General features: G+C 38.5%; 1 protein-coding gene across 4 annotated transcripts in view; it reads left to right on the top strand.

Annotated features, from left to right (window-relative positions):
- Positions 1-15,257, top strand: part of CAST (calpastatin) — a 133,171-nt gene extending 117,914 nt beyond the window's left edge. For all 4 annotated transcript variants that reach the window (XM_063453676.1, XM_063453677.1, XM_063453678.1 and 1 more), the window contains 18 exons: positions 182-262; positions 465-509; positions 1,060-1,149; positions 1,592-1,669; positions 1,932-2,015; positions 2,608-2,730; positions 4,621-4,704; positions 6,741-6,788; positions 8,421-8,501; positions 9,316-9,408; positions 10,042-10,143; positions 11,551-11,646; positions 11,781-11,825; positions 11,967-12,062; positions 12,938-13,009; positions 14,000-14,071; positions 14,220-14,283; positions 14,408-15,257. In XM_063453676.1, the coding sequence (XP_063309746.1) occupies positions 182-262; positions 465-509; positions 1,060-1,149; positions 1,592-1,669; positions 1,932-2,015; positions 2,608-2,730; positions 4,621-4,704; positions 6,741-6,788; positions 8,421-8,501; positions 9,316-9,408; positions 10,042-10,143; positions 11,551-11,646; positions 11,781-11,825; positions 11,967-12,062; positions 12,938-13,009; positions 14,000-14,071; positions 14,220-14,276 (1,347 nt within the window). In that variant the 3' untranslated portion in view covers positions 14,277-14,283; positions 14,408-15,257. The remainder of the gene's footprint in view (positions 1-181; positions 263-464; positions 510-1,059; positions 1,150-1,591; positions 1,670-1,931; positions 2,016-2,607; positions 2,731-4,620; positions 4,705-6,740; positions 6,789-8,420; positions 8,502-9,315; positions 9,409-10,041; positions 10,144-11,550; positions 11,647-11,780; positions 11,826-11,966; positions 12,063-12,937; positions 13,010-13,999; positions 14,072-14,219; positions 14,284-14,407) is intronic.
- Positions 15,258-17,128: the final 1,871 nt, after the last annotated feature.

Genomic DNA, 17,128 nt, shown 5'->3' with positions numbered 1-17,128 from the left:
TAATTAAATGCATGTTGGGGTTATTTTTATGAAACATTGATTGATTGATTGATTTTTTATTTGGGGAGTGGAGTGTCTCTTTAAGCATAGTATGATTATCTTAACGTTGTATTCTATATGTACTATATCCTTCATATAATGCACTAAACACTGGAAATGACCAATTTTCTTCTCATTTCAGGAAACCAGCACCGCGACGTATATTGAGGGACTGGGTGAACGAGACAGTACAATTCCACCCGAGTACAGACACTTACTGGATGTAAGGATCTCAATGGAGTCATTAAATAATACAAATATTGGCTTCAAAACGTGGGGATTACTGATAAAGAACAATTACACATAACTCTAGTTGGACAGACCCCATGAAAGTTAATGACATGTTTCTGCTGATTGTTCCAGTTTTAGAACTTTGTCCCAGAATTATTCTTTATCCATAACTCCATTGTATCTTTATCATCTAGGGAAAAGTAGATGGAAACGTGGTACCTCCGCCACCTGAAGAAAAGGTACAATTTCTGACTATCTATATATATATATATAAAACATCCCATATTATCCAGAATTTCATTCGGTTGAACCATGCAGCCATTGAAGTTACTGCTTTCTCATAGAATTGTATGTAAGAATGACTGAGCTTGCATGTTTGCACAACATCATGTGTAGAAGCACTGTGTGTCTCCCCTTGTAATAATGATTGGATGCTACTGCACTTGTCTGTACTGCCTGTTTGTTGTTGTTGTTTTTTTTTGGATGGTGCGTTGTCTGATCAATTTCAGTTTAAGATCTACTCTTGCTGGCCAATACTTTAATTACAAATTTAATTAAGCGTGCCCTGTTCTATAGCTTTAATTTAAAGGGACACTCTGAGCACCATTACCCTGTTATGAGTGAAAACCTTTTTTTGTGTAAAACAATGTCCAAAAATATGTCCCATCCAACGGGGACTCGGTTTTGGATAATGTTATATTTTCTGCAGGCTCTGACTATTGCTAGGTGTAGGATGTGTTTAAAATGAATATGCGCTGTAAATGACTAATGATGAAGCATTTTTTTCAGCCTATGGATGACGATGAACTTGCAGCTGCATTGGACTTTGCTTCTCCCCAGCCCGCTGCTGTCTTGCAAACTCCCCCCATCAAACCAAAAGTAGGTTGATGTCTCCCTCAAATTATTTTGCCCTGATTTAATCTCTACGCCAATTTCTCCTTTTAACTGTGGTAATGCTGAATGTATATATTGCTTTGTAATTTCTCTATTTTAACTAGAAATATATCTAGCAATTTCTGTGTAAGATATACTCTTGGTGGCACATAATTTTATTACACATTTTAATTTATTGTAACATGTTCTTAAGTTTAATTAAAGGGACAATCCAAGCACCATAATCACTGTTGTAGGCTATGGGTAAAGCCCCTTTTTTGTATAAAACAATCTTTAAAAATACGTCCCATCCAACAGGGGCTCAATTTTGGATTATGTTCTGTTTTGTGACACTTGACTGGCCCAGATTTATTATTTGCTTAAAAATAATTTGCATTAGAAATGACTAACGATAAAGCATTTAAAAAAATTAAATCATTTTTTTTAGCCTCAGGATGCGGCTACATTGGACATTGCTTCTCCCCAACCCGCTGCTGTCTTGCAAACTCCCCCCATCAAACCAAAAGTAGGTTGACGTTTCCCTCAAATGATTCTTCCCTAATTTAATCTTTATGCCAATTTCTGCTGTTTATTGTGGCAATGCAGAATTTATATTTCATTTTGTAATCCCTCAATTTAAATAAAAATATATATTTCTTGTAGAACATGTATCCATGCTCTTAAGCTGGGTTTAATTACTATCTACTAGATACATTTGTGTTAGACACTCCTTAAGAGAGCAGAAAATATATAAAAAAAATGTTTTTGTTTTCTTTGTGTTTATTAAGGATTCTTCTGCAAAAAAGCCTGAATCAGATGTAGTAGTTTCCTCGAGCAGTTCGTCTGCAGTTCAGTCTGCTCCTGTCTCCTCTGTAAGTTACCCACAGCGATTACTGTCCTCAAACATCTGCTTAATGTCATTTTATTTTGTCACTATTTTGCCCTTCAATAAATGTCTTTAAAATATAAGGTGCATACAAAAACAAGAGAGATGGTGTTTTACTCCAGTGCCAAATTTGTGTATTTTATATGTCATTTAAAATGTGAAGAACATCTTCCATTTGCGAAAACCCACTTTTTAGTTGACTCTCTACACAATTGTGTGTGAAGATCCACCTGCTGTCCTTTCATGTATTATTTACCCGTTTTATGGAGGGGAGGGGACGAGGGGTGTTTTACTTGCACTAATTGGATGTCTGCAGACATTGTCTCCTGTCTGTGAAGTAGCTGTAGTTACTCTGCATTATATATGTACTAACATCGTTCTAAAGAAAAACAGCTAGGTTTAATTTACCTACATCTTATAAATGGACACATCATCTTAAACATTGCAGCTTTTTTTAAATACCATTTTATAATCCCGTTGATTTAATTATGTTTCATTTGATTTATTTTTATATACAAAAGGGTCACGTTTTAATCCAACAAATTATGTAAATCTGCCTCTGTGTCTTGCTGTTCTAGAAACCCCCGGTACTGAAAGGCTCTGCCCCTAAAGCCGATCCACTGGATGCACTGGCTGGTACTTTGGAGGTCCGACAAGTAGAAGACCATAAAGACAAGAAGCCTGCTGTTGATTCAGTAAAGGTGGGACAGTTACTATAGCATGACAGGCTAATGCAGACCTTGAAAAATAGTCACGGTTTACTTTGTTGTTTTTTTTCTCTGAAAAGAAGTCGGTTTTATTAGGTGTACATCAGGAGTCTTTTTTTTTTTTTTTTTTTTTGTACAGTGAAGTTATTTTCCGGGCATAGTTTTTGTTTTGCTCCTTTAAGTCTGCATTTTAAAGCAAACCACAGGCTGCCATTATTGTTCTGATCTGTGATATATCTTCAAATTCACCTCCATGCTTGTCCCAGTTTACCCAAGATTAGTGGGAGTTACACTTCTGTCATTTTAAGCAGTGGTAGTTGAAATCCCTGTGTCCTGGGACTGTAACTCCCACTAAGTAAAGTCCTCCCCTTAACTACCCACTAACCTAACATTCTACATTAACTTCTACACTAGAATATACATGTAATGCCTAAACTGTCAATTCACATGAATCCCTACTCTACACTACAACTTAACATCAACCCCTCCAGTACAATAAATACTAACCCCTACTCTACACTGTCCCTAACACTTATCTCTACATACAATTAATATTAACCCCTACTCTACACTGTCACTAACACTTATCTCTACATACAACAAATATTAACCCCTACTCTACACTGTCACTAACACTTATCTCTACATACAACAAATATTAACCCCTACTCTACACTGTCACTAACTTATCTCTACATACAATAAATATTAACCCCCACTCTACACTGTCACTAACACTTATCTCTACATACAACAAATATTAACCCCTACTCTACACTGTCACTAACACTTATCTCTACATACAACAAATATTAACCCCTACTCTACACTGTCACTAACACTTATCTCTACATACAACAAATATTAACCCCTACTCTACACTGTCACTAACACTTATCTCTACATACAACAAATATTAACCCCTACTCTACACTGTCACTAACACTTATCTCTACATACAACAAATATTAACCCCTACTCTACACTACAACTAAACTTTAACCCCTCCAGTACAATAAATATTAACCCCTGTTCTTCCCAAACACTTATAAACTACCCAACTTCTTGATCTTGTTATTTATTATGACATCTCCTCAATGTCATTATTTTCCCAGTTTTCTTATTGTTAGATGTTTGACATTTTTCCTTTTTTTCTCTTTGGTTGGATGTTTCTCTTCTCTTGCACGAGTGTTGCCTGCGGACAAGGTTGAGTTGTCTGGGTTTGATCTTCACAATATGATTTTATACTTTCTTTATTGGTTGGATTTTTAAGAGACAACTGTATACTTACCAAACCTTCCTCTATCATTCTATAGATTTCTAATGTTCTTATGGTAAATACTTTTTTTTTTCCTGTATCCACATATTATGTCTTTTATTTTAATACAAACATATGGACTCTTAATTTAGACCAGCCAGGACATCTTGCACAAAAATGTACATTTGTCCGTGGAACAAAGTTAATGCAACATAGATTGCAAATAGTGGATTGCGCACACCCTGTTTGAGCAATGATTTCTGTTATTTTTGCATTCGAGACTCTGTTTCAAAATGCATATCCTTCCATTGCTTCCATTCAGAGTCTCCTAGAATTAACACAGGCAGAAGTAACACTTCTCACAAAGGATCACTGACTTGCTTCTTCTAGCAACATCACAAGAGGAAAGCTGATATTCATTGAGGGAATAAGATGATGTGTAGGGAAAGACTATGACCTCTTTTTTGCACAGACTCTCCATGTAATGTAGACAGTATGGATGTGCAGCGGCAAGAAGAGGGCCATGCTCAAAATATTGAAAACAATTTGGAGCCTTTCTGTGTACACATACAGTTTTACACGTGTAGACAAAACCTAATCAGAGTTTTTATTTCTGGTTCTTACAGGAGAAAACTGATCAGAAAAAACAGGACAAACTAGGTGAAGACGAAGAAACAATACCTCCAGATTACAGATTAAAGGAAGTAAAGGTAATCCAGAAATGCCTTTAAAGGGTGACTCCAACTACCATGACCACTTCTGCTTTTCAATTATTGAGCAAGGAATATGTATGTACGTTTTTTAGCTTGCAATGCTTTCTATACAGAGTAACCTGTGATTTTGTGCCAGGGTGTATTTACACCTCCAGCACACGTGACATGGGCAGACTGAAACTCTGCTCTGGATTGCCTAATTTTTATTTCTTTGCAAAAAAAAACAAATACAAAATTATGTCTGTCGCCAGTGTGTAGTGAATGCTGACCAGTGGCGGATCCAGGGGGGGCGATGCTCCCCCCTGCAGGGCCGGTGATATCCAATCGCCGGCCCTGCTGTGTGCCTTCATGGACTAGAGGGGAGATCGGAGCTTTCCCTCACCAGTTCGCTGGCACATTGCTGGTCGGCCGGCACGGGAGGGAGGGAGGGAGATGAAACCCGGGAGCTGTAGCTAGCAGATCCACCCGGTCTCCTCTCGTGAGCACGGAGCGTTGCCGCGGTTACCATGGTAATGCTCCGTTCTCGCAAGAGTGAACTCTAGCCCAGGAGGAGCAGGCTAGAGTTTACTCCCCACTAGAACCACCAGGGATTCACCATGTGGACCACCAGGGCTTTAAAATCGATATTCCCCCCTCCCTGGGCAAAGGTAAGAAGGGAGAGGGGGGATACTATTTATAAGAGCAATTCCTGATTAAAACAAATAAGTGTTGTTATTTTTAAATTAAAAAAAAATAATGCTTCATATCCCCCCTTCTTGGAAAAAGGTAAGAAGGGAGGGGGGATAAAAAGCATATTTGTTTTAATCAGTCCCCTCCCCCAACTACACACACACTGCCCCACTGCACCCCTATACACACACACTACCCCTACTATACCCCCATACACACACTACCCAAACTGCACCCCACTACACCCTCATACACACACTGGCCCCATACATACAGTGTTCCCACTGCATCCCATATATACACTGCACTCCCATGCACACACTACACCCTTCACACAAACACACACTGCCCCTCCTACACACATTGCTCCCACTGCACCTCCCTATACAACCTGTCTCACATACACACACATTACTTCCTCTGCTAAAAGACTAATCCCTTCCTCTCTGCATCCCTCTGTTCTTTCCCTCCTCAGCAACTTCAGGATTGGGAGGTGAGTGGGCTTAACCAGCGAGATGATCTGTTACTCAACTCCTGTCGCTGCTCAAGAATGCTCAGTGTAGCGTTCACTACTTCTCTAGAAGCATTGCATTCAATGCTTCTCCTACCTGCATTAGCTCATTGGTGGTCAGTGGTGCTTGCCTTGCATGTGCCCTAGTTTGAACAATGCTTCTCTAGGAGAAGCATTTGAATGGACATAGGGCTAGAAAGATATTATGTGGGGTGACAACAAAATAGGAGAGGATCGCCTCACGGGCAGGTTGGCCCTGCACTGAATTCTTAGTACGTTTTTGGCTTTTTGTATAGCTTGAGGAAAAAAAACAGGTGATAGTGTAGTAAGTGTCTTGTTAGATGATTACATATAGGATCAAGATTAGCATTGTTTAGCAACAAGCCTGAAGTAACCTTTCAATTACAATAAAGAAGTTGGTTTTAATTACACCTTTGAGTTTTTGTTTTTTCCAATGCCCAGTTTCCTTCGATTAGGACTGAGCCAGGTGTCATACATGATCACACATTATGCAGAATAAAGCCTAATGTTCCTTTATATGATTACTGTCTGCAACCCTAGAAATGGTGAATGTGTTAAAGAACCTACATAGGCCCTAGTCTTCTCACATTGATCTTCTACTCTGAGCTTCTTGGTTCATGGGCAGAGTTTCCATGTTTGATAATGGAACAGAAACACATTACTTATGCAGGACATACCAGGGATCCATCCCTTAACGCCAGGTGTAATGTAGGCTTTGATATGTCTTCATTGAGCATAAACCGTTGATATTAATTAGAACAAAACTCAGACTGATTCTCACAAATATAATATTATTTAAATGATTATCAACATTCAGCAATTTATATTATAGGATAAAGATGGAAAACCTATTTTACCAAAACCTGAAGATAAGCCCAAGGTAAGGATTTATTTACATTATCCGTGATAAATAAGAGCGTTTACCTGTCTCCTGCTCCTTCACCAAAAAATAATCCGAAATCATGAACCACAGCGGCACCGGCAAGATCTAATGGGAGTGTGCTTGGGGTGTCCCTTTAAACCTGCCCGGTTTTATATCTGTGCCAACAGTCACACAGGCTAGGGATCCCTATGGCTTTTATCACAAAATAGAGCTGTCATTCTGAAATATACTGACATTTAACTTCTTCGTGAGATAAAGCAAATAAAATGTCTCGTAAAAAGTTTTATTTTAATAATTGCACAGAATTACAACATTCACGGAATGCGGCATTTAACCTCACAGGCCATTGCCAAATAAGCCTATTAAAAAATATTTGGAAATCCTTTCCTCTGCATTCTGGAACTTCTGACAATTGAGAATAGTTCTGTGTAAGGTAGATATTTTATTTATATTACAATATGCAGACGTTATATTGCAGATATTACATAAATCAGTGGAGTGATGGTATTTTTCCATATCACAATCTTAATGTTTATTATGATTTGAAGATTTTCATCTATAATCTAAGGCAGTGCTGTGCTGACTTCCAACAGTATAAACCAGCAGTGTGTCTGGACATTGGTTTAAGAATTTAAAATGCACCTTTTATTTCATGCCCCAAACGCTCTCTAAGCAGCGCAGCTCTGTGTAGTGGTTATGGTGATTTCCCAGTTCTAGTTTTATCGATCCATTTTCAGCCCAACACTCTTGACCTTTTGTCATTTCCTCCAGGCTGAAATAATTTGCACTGGGCAGTGTTTATGTGTAAATTCCATGTTATTGTGTCTGAAGATGGGGCAGTCTGAGATAATTCTCTAGATATTTTAAAAGGGGATAAGTATATCTGTGCAATATGATATCATGGTACACATCAACTGTATAGTTACTGCGAAATGCATAATGTACACATACTTACATCACTGGGAGATATTTTTTTTGTTATTTTTAAATTGGAGTGTAGTACCAATGAAACATTGATAAATAAGATATTTGAAAAATAGATGAATTTACTTTTTCTGAAGAAAGAGGACACACTTTCGATAACAGTATTGGAACATGCATTTTTTGCAGTGTTTTCCCAATTCCATTATTTCTATTTTTTTATATATATCTTTTGGGATTTCTGCTGAACTAGCAACAGAATTGCACTGTCCAGTTAAACAATTAATAGAATCTTCATTTTTCGTTTCAGTTCTAAGCAAATTGCACAAGCAGAACTGCCTCACTGTAATAACTCTTTTACAATAAAATCCCTCCATATTCAGTAAATTGTTTATTGAGAATATAAATGAAACGGGTATTTCTATATTTCCTGGCTTTGCTAGAGTCTGCGATTATGTGCTGTTGTTTATATAGTGTTGCTAGGCAGAATCCTATTGTGTCCTCTGTCTGGCGATGGGCACATGATAGAGTTTCACTTGTATTCTTTACAACAGTATCCCATTTCAATTAGGCCAACACAATCCTTGTATTTTTTATGGCGGTGTCACATTTCAACTACAGCAACAAAAAGCCCTTCATTTCTAGCCCCTTCCTCTGTGCAGGCGTTCAGTCTTAACATTCGGACTAATTCTTCTTTCTAACATGCAGGAGCTTAGCGAAGATGAATTGTTGGATGCCTTCAGCGCAGGCTTTGAAACCTCACAAACGGCACCTTTACAGTGTTCAGGGGTGAGTTTCCTTCAGTCACTCTGTAACAATGTTTGTGGCCAGGCTTGAATTGCAAATACATTTCATTGCCTTATTTACCCCTCCACTTCTGGAATGTTTAACGCTTTTACAATTAAAGTAAAAATAGCCTGACTCGGGGGAAAAAAACAACAAAATGATTCTAAAGTTGGAAAAAAGGCTTTCTAAATTAGGATTGTAAACTGTAATTATCAGGTTTGGGATTAGTCACTTTGGAGTTATTTGTTTTTTTTCTGAGGGAATATGTGTGGGTGTATTTACAGAGGGCGAATCGTGGGAGGGGAACTGAAGTTTATTTAATTTCAGAGCTCTATGTAAAAATAATCCTCAAAAATGCACATACTGTGCACTCTGTTATTCACTCAGAGTTCCACAGTGACCGTGTAGGTAGGAATGTATTCTGTGTGTATTTGGATGGAGTTTTAGTGTATATGTGTATTGATGTGGCTTGGGCTGGGGCTAGCATAAGGTGAATTAGGATCTCCTGCTCTGAGTGGTCACTGTGCAGGTCCATGGATTATGTGGAGGTCCTACGTAAAACAACATTTTGTGCAAGAAGATGCCCGTTTCCCACAGCCATCGCTAGTGCCAGTGTGACAATGCAAGCTGCACGGTTTTTCTATAGCTTGCTTTCAGATTTATTTTGTTTTAAGTACCATAGGATTATAGAGTCTTGATATTTTATAAGATCCTTCTTTATGCTTGTTTTACCATAACATATTTTTATACATATTAACATGTGTGAGTATGTAATAATTCTTAAGAATGAATATATTGGCTTTTATTTTATTTATAGAAAGAACCTAAAAGCATGTCTGGATCTGGAGAAGTTGTGTCCTGCGCAAAAGCACCTGCTGTGAAGGCTGGAGCTCCCCGTCCGGCTGAACCTGTGAGTCTTAGGAAAATGCATCTTTTATCTAATATTATACACACTAAGTTCTGTGTTTGTGTGTGTGTGTGTGTGCGCATGTGCGTTTGTGCAGCGAAATTCAAAAACAAATAAAAACAAAAAATGGAAAAAATAAAACGTGAATTATATTTTCATCTTTTTTAAAAATCTCCCTTAGATCTTCTGCAGAGAGTACAATATTGTATTCCACCCCCTCTGTTAATTATTATCGCCATTTAGATTAATATCGTTTAGAATGTTCCTTTTTATATATATATTTTTTTATAGTTTAAATTGTCACCACTAAGTGTTAAAGATAGTTATAGTGTTACTTCTCTGGGATGCTTTGCAGAATTTCCAACTAACAAAATGGGTGATCAGTCCGTTTATAATCTGTCATAGATCGGAAATGGGCAAACCGTTGTCCTCTAAGGCTGTGAACTTATGATAATGTTCTTGCTGCGTAGGCAGACTGTGACCCTTAGCATTATTGGATTTGTAGTCCATGCCACCTGTATTACTTGAATGTTGCCTCTAATTCAAGATGAAGAGGTGGAAACTAGACATTTGCACTGATTAACATGTATGTGTTATTTCAAGCTAGACTGCCTTTAACTGGATTTACGATTGCAGGGTACACCGATCTCAGATGATGCATTGGATCTGCTGTCAGGTACCCTGGGTTCTAGAGAACCGGATCCCAATGAAAACAAACCTATAGTGGATAAAGTAAAGGTGAGTGAGGCAACTACCAACCATGCATAGTAATCTCCAACTTTTACTCTATAAACACACAGCCTCGGGAACACTGATTTTACTACACTCATTCTAGAATCTTAAAAGTGGAACTCTGATTTCTAACCATGTTAAAGCCTGTAGTGATCAAACTGTGTGATATAGTGTATCTTTCCGGAGCCATCTGCTGCCTCCCGCTACAAGCAGTTTGCTCTTTGGGTCCGCTAGAGAACAGAATAACAGAGGAAGTAACATAAAATCCGTCCACGATTTAATTGATCATTATTTTTATTATTGAGGACTTTTCACCTTCTTTGACATAGAGGTCTTTAGAGCATTGCTGTTATCTGTGTACAATGCAGCAAGATATGGTCAGGAAGAAATAAACATTCCCTCCGTGTGCGATAAGTTAGTAATGTGCACAAATATCCAAGTTATCCGATTTGTCCTTTCTGGATTGCTTCCCGTGCATTTCCCACTTGCTGCTCTGTCAACGTTTAAGGTGGAAACGCAGAACATCCTTGCTCCCCATGGCTCCTGGGTGCAGTTAGACCAATGGCCGCAGTGGACAGAATGAAAAAGGCAAAATGTGTAAAATGTGAATTTGGAGGAATAAACATGGTTAACAAAACCAAAGGGGTAAACTGTGACCAGTGAGATGCTCTAAACATTAATTAAAGACCTAGGCCCATTGCTGTGAGTGACAGATGGGGGAGCACATGCTGTAGGTGGTGGGTGTGAAAGGATGTATCTTAAGATTATTATTATTTATAAAGCGATAACAGATTCCGCAGCGCTGTACAATGGGTGGACTAACAGACACGTAATTGAAACCAGACTAGTTGGACACAAAGGGATTGAGGGTTCTGCTCAATGAGCTTATATGCTAGAGGGAGTGGGGTGTAGTGACACAAAAGGTAAGGGTAGGGGTAGAAAACTAGTGTTCCTTCACTCACATCTGTGATCTTTTCCACCATGGGTGCAGAATTGTCAATAAAACTGTATTACATAATCAATAAGCTCTTTAATTGTCTTTCTATACCTCACAAAATATTGTGGATACTGATCACAGATAGTGTTTTCCTTTATATATCAGAGTAGGGTACAATTTTTTATAGATGATAGTCACATTTTCTTATCAGTTGTTTAAGCGGTACTTATGATTTGCATTAATACCCATCGATAACTTAAAATTACTAAAAGTTACTAAAATTACTAAAGTTACTAAAAAGTTCAGTAAAATATAATTGAGGAAAAAATGTTTTTTATGGCCTTATATTTTTCTATTCTCTCTGTCACTTAATATTGCAAATAATATTTTTGTTCTTCCAAATGTCTATATATTAAGATATCTGATGTCTCCAGTTCATAGCATTTGACCCAATTTTTCTCGTTTTTGTTTTTCAGGAAAAGGCCACGTCTGAACACATTGAGAGGCTTGGTGACCGAGATAGCACAATTCCTCCAGAATATCGACATCTGCTGGATGGTAAAGATGAGAAGGTATCTATATAGTGATAGCTGTCTGCCACTATACTAACAGGATTAAACTGCACAATCTACCTGTTTATTATCTATATATGCTTATAATCTATATTAATCTGTATATTTACATCTTAACTTGCTTCCAATTACAGGGACAGCCTATAAAGCCCCCCTCCAAGGAAGAAATGAAGTCTGAGGTATTCATTTCACCTATATGAGTGAGAGTGGCGTGTGTATATGTGATGATCTATGATGATTTGTATTTTGTAACATAAATCCAGTGCTTTTCCTGGTGCGATTACATTGTGAAATAGTTTGTCTTCTCGTGTATGATTTAGAAGTCGATAGATGACGATTCGGCTATAGATGCTCTTTCAAGTGGCTTTGCGTCTTGTGATACCAAGTCAACAGAAAAGGTTCAGCAGACTTCAAAGGTAATACGTTATTTTTTTATCTTAATTTTTACCCTTCTTGTCATTGACGCGTAGAGAGGAAGAACTTTGATACCTGAAATGTAGATATTGTTAAATGTCTTGCACTTTTCACCATGTTACTGATGAACTTCGTGAAAGGCTGCCGCATCTTTGAAGTGTACGTGCAAGGAATGCTGGGGTTTTAAATTTTTATATATTCATCTTTCTTATCTTTCATAAAAGTTCAGAATTTTAGGACTTTCTACACAAAGGAAAATGATCTATCGTTAGTTCGTATAAAAACAGTGAATCAAGTATTTTTTTTTTCCCCAGTGAAAAGTTTAAAAATATTTTTGAAATTTTTGAAGACACTTTTTTTTTTCTTCCTTTTTCTTTGAAATCTGCTTTCTTCACTCTGATTTTGGATAAAACCAGGATCTGGCAGTGTTTTTCCAGCCAGCTCCTTGCCTCCAGTAACTTTGTATCACAGAATTAATGAGCATCAGTGCATATCTGACTTGACACGCACTTATTATTCGCTAGTCATTATAGAACCCAATGACCGATTAAACGTCCAGAGGCTTTCATTCTTCTTTTCATAAATTATCAATGAATGAGATGCATCAAGCGGGCAGTTGTTGGTTTTTATTAAAAGAGAGGCGTGCACAGGGGATTGTGGGAACCCTGCAGGTGACCTGTGCATATCCAACAGACATTGGTTAAAGGCCAGGTGTGGAGCTATAACACACATTCTGAAAATTCTTCAATATTGGATTTAAGAATATTGTAACCCTTCATATGGCTAAGAATTCTTTAAATAAAGAACTTTGATGGTACTAGTGTAACTGATTTATTGTATTACAAAACCTTACATTCTACATGTGTTTTAATTCTAGGACAAGACTGAGAAGACCTCTTCTTGCTCAACAGTTTCCCAGTCTTCAGGAAAGACTCTGGATCCTGTGAAGGTAACACTAAACTTCTTCTAGATATATTATAGAGCGTGCACATCCACAAATGTCCATTCTCATCCTGGAGATGATATGGCCTGGGCAATAAGGTTTAGAAACCTATGTATAGTTGGTGCCCAATGCGCTAGCAACCAGAGAGATTCTATCCATACTACCAGAATCACATGGGGGGGACAGCACTGGCAAAGGATTAAAACCCCATGCAGGCTGTCAAAACGCCTCTTCCCCAAACCCTTCTTGGATCTAATGGACCCACTAGGACATCTGTAGGGCTGGCCCTGCTGTCATGGAGACATGTTGGAACAATTTGAATGACTAGCGATACATTATCACTGCAGATAGCCCAGTGGTATATTTTAACCAGTTGTATGTTCCTATTGTCGGTAAATTAACTAGAGCATTCCTGCCATAAGTGAGAAACCATTAAATTCATTCCCATATAATAAGGTCTGGATACAGATTGAAACCATGCAACGTAGGTGTAAAATAGTGAATGTCTGTCTAATGCAGGCTGACTAGAAATTCTTCACACATTTCTAATCCATTGAAAACCATGTATCTGCAAAGATGTTCATTACAGCTCTCGGACTGCAAAACAATTTTACGTTTAGCTTTAATGGACCAGCACCATAACCACATCTGATTCTCATGGATTAGGTTATGGTGGAAGAATGTTCCTTCTTCTGTCACCCTTTGTCCTATTCATATGAAATGTACACCATGACCCTGCATAGCGTGAGGCTGCAAATCACTTCAGAAGTAATGGTGCACTGCGATACCTATGGGCTGCCTCACAGCTAAATAGGTTTACACATCAGCCACAAGTAGATTCATTCATGAAAAATAAATAAATTAAATTTCACAGCAAATCCTGATCTAATGAAATCTAAAGAACAATTCTGGTATCACTAATATTGATATTCGTGGAAAATATTCACTGTGCATTTTGTTGGATTTGTTAATTTGTTTATTGCTGTGCTGTTCTAGGAAAAGACAGATAAGAGCTCTTCTAGCACAACCGTTTCACAGTCTTCAGGAAAGGCTTCTGACCCACCAAAGGTAAAAAACAATCATTTGTTGTGTTTATTGAAAGTGTGTAGAAAATGTTAAGTTGCTTGATTTGTAGGTAGCCACAGGAGACAACAAGAAGTGTTTTATTTGTGTATAAAATAAGATTTATAAAGGAATTGCTTCTTTCTTTTTGTAGTCTGCGAATGAGACCTCCCCTGCGAAACCTAGCACCCAGAAGACCAGTAGAAGCTAGATGATTGGTAAGGAGATCATTCTGAGGAACACGGTGTCCCTTAAAATCTTACATCACGCAAAGTTGAAGAAACTAAATCTGATGATGTATGTTTACGTTCTCCATTCAGTCTTTCTCTGTTTCTATTTTAGGTCTATGTATATAGTTTTTCGTTGCACTTGTTCAAGGATGGCTTGGGAAGAACAAAGGCTAACTAACGCAAGCCCATGGCTATGACTTGGCTCTCACTATAGCCACCATTCTAAAGTCCCTGGCACGTTTTTGGAAGTGTTTTGTTTCTTTTTGTTTTTTTCGGTTTTCTTCAGTTCTATAAGAGGGTAAAGCTTTTATATTTGTAATTAAAATATATATATATATATCACTTTGAACTTGTCATGTCGAGGAGAGAATAAAGTCTGGAATCGCTGCACATTGTCATTGTATAGTCATGATTGTGTAACTCTGAAAGCTTTCTAAGATCTGTGTAAAGCTTACTTTATGGGATGAGGTCATTTCTTGGGATCCAATTTATCTTTCTGAGTACGGGGAATAAATGGTGAAATGAATGCGTGCGAGAGTCCACTGCAAATATTAAGCATTAAGTATTCAATAGAAACTTTGTATACCAGACTCCATACAAAATGTTTACATGAACAGTGCCTTTTTTGCTAAGTGATCTGTTCCCTAATTTTGCTCAAACCATATTTCCTAATATACTGTCTACAAGAATACAATCTGGTAGTTTCCTGCTGGACGTGCCTATGACATTGCTTATTTAAAGCAAGTTTAATCCTATAGAGTTGCACTGATTCTTATGATTATTTTCACACGGGAGACTAGGTTGGATGAGGAATTTAAAAGCTATTAAGGCCTATAACAAAAGTACTGGATGTGTCGAAAACACAGTTCTGACGCAAAGTTTATTCAAATTATAAAAGGGCTACTTGGCTTTGAAATGCAAACTTTGGAACACTATTGAAAATAAATCTTTTCAGAATGTTACGTTGCAGTGTAATTCTTTCGTGTTTACGGTTTATATTTATTTTATTTTTTATAAATTTGAATAAGTCTTATTGGCCAGATCCTGTTGCTAAGGGGGCAATATAATGCACAGGGACAGGACCACATGTAACATGTGCAAAGTACCTGATATATAATGCTTCCCTTTCCTGCCTGGAGGTTCTGTAGTTTGGTAGACCCTCTATTGCTAACCTTGAAACTGCGTAGGTATGGTTATTGAATCTCCAAAAAGGACACTTGTCCTGACCAGTCCGTATTGAATAAATAACACTACTCTAGTCCTCTAGCTCTATTAACAGGTCACTGTTTCATGGTATTGGTCACATCCAGTCCTGTAGATGAGATTTCAGGATACTGTCAGTGTAGGGCAAGCATGTCAAACTCAAAGTCTGGATCGGGCCACATAAACAAGGTTTAAGTTTATGTGGGCCACAAAAAAACAAACTTACATTTTCATAGAAACGTAGGTTTATTTTAAAAAGTACAGTGTAGACTTCCCCCCCACCCCGCATCCCCCTCTACTAAATCCCAGCCCTCCCTACTAAACCACAGCACCCCCCCTCTACCACCCTGTGCCAAATCTGATCCTCCCGCTGACACACACACATATTCACTGACAGACACACACTCACTGACCGTTACACACAGACACACTCAGAGACACACACACACTCACTGACACACATACACACACACATACTCACTGACAGACACACATACATTATTTATTTATTTTAAAGTTCCTTACCTTATGGAGCTGATGTGGGGCATCTCCCTGGGGTCCTTCCTGCTCGCTGCTCCCTTGCGTTGATTAGTGGTGCCGGAATATGACGTCATATTCCGGCGCCTGGCTTCACTTCAGACGGTGCGTGCAAGGGAGCAGTGAGGAGCAGGTACAATGAACTCCCTCGCTGGCCGCCAGCGTCCTGCTTCCTCCCCGGCCGGGTAAGTGTTAGCCGAGTAGGCACCTGCAATATGGGGAAACCAGGTGCCTACTCTGCTAGAACACCAGCATGTACTTGCGGCTCGGCGGACCACAAAGACTGTCCTTGGGGGCTGCGAGTTTGACATGCTTGGTGTAGGGACTTTCCAGAATTCACAAAGACCCCCAACTGTGACATTGCTGCTGAGGATCTGGTGGTCAGGGGGTGGGTATGTTTTACCTGAACCTAGCCTTGCGGCACCACCATCTTCCTCCTGCAAGTCCTCTTCAGCTCCTAGTGCTTCAGCACCAGGTGTCGACATCATTGCTGCACACACGAGAGTACAGCATTGAGGTATATAGAGGACCCCGCAAGACTGCTGGATCGTCCATAGATCGAGCCAATTCCCTGATGCTTTCACTGGTGACCGCTGTCCTGATAGACATTGTAGCTCCTCCTAGTGTAGGAAAAATACATAAGACAAAGTAGTCTCTACGTTTTAAGTTGGAAATAGATGAAAAATTGAATAAATAAAACTAGTAGGAAAGAGGAAGAGAAGCGACTGGATAAAGATAAGTATGGCGTGACAGTGCTGCTTTAAAAGGGATACACTGAACCGTGGTATTCTGTTCCTCAATCCCCACAAAACTAGGGGTATCAAAAGTACTTGTGGACAACCCAATACAAAAACACATTTTCATTGGATGACTGGTTGAATTTACATAAATCTCAATAAAGCTTGCATAATGGGCTCCACCCAGAAGAGGCTGGAAATAAATGTGCAGCTTGTGAGATTCTAAAATGAATCCCAGAGAATTCACACATTCTTTTATGCAAACTCTTTTATGCATGTTTTTCATATTACGTTGGAAAATGACATCATAGAAAAACAGAATAGGAAAGAAAATAAGATATTGGGGAGCCATACTG

Source organism: Pelobates fuscus, chromosome 5 (genome assembly GCF_036172605.1).
Source record: "Pelobates fuscus isolate aPelFus1 chromosome 5, aPelFus1.pri, whole genome shotgun sequence".
NCBI lineage: Eukaryota > Metazoa > Chordata > Amphibia > Anura > Pelobatidae > Pelobates > Pelobates fuscus.
The sequence above is the reverse complement of the archived record's forward strand: the minus strand, read 5'-3'. Positions and strand labels throughout refer to the sequence as shown.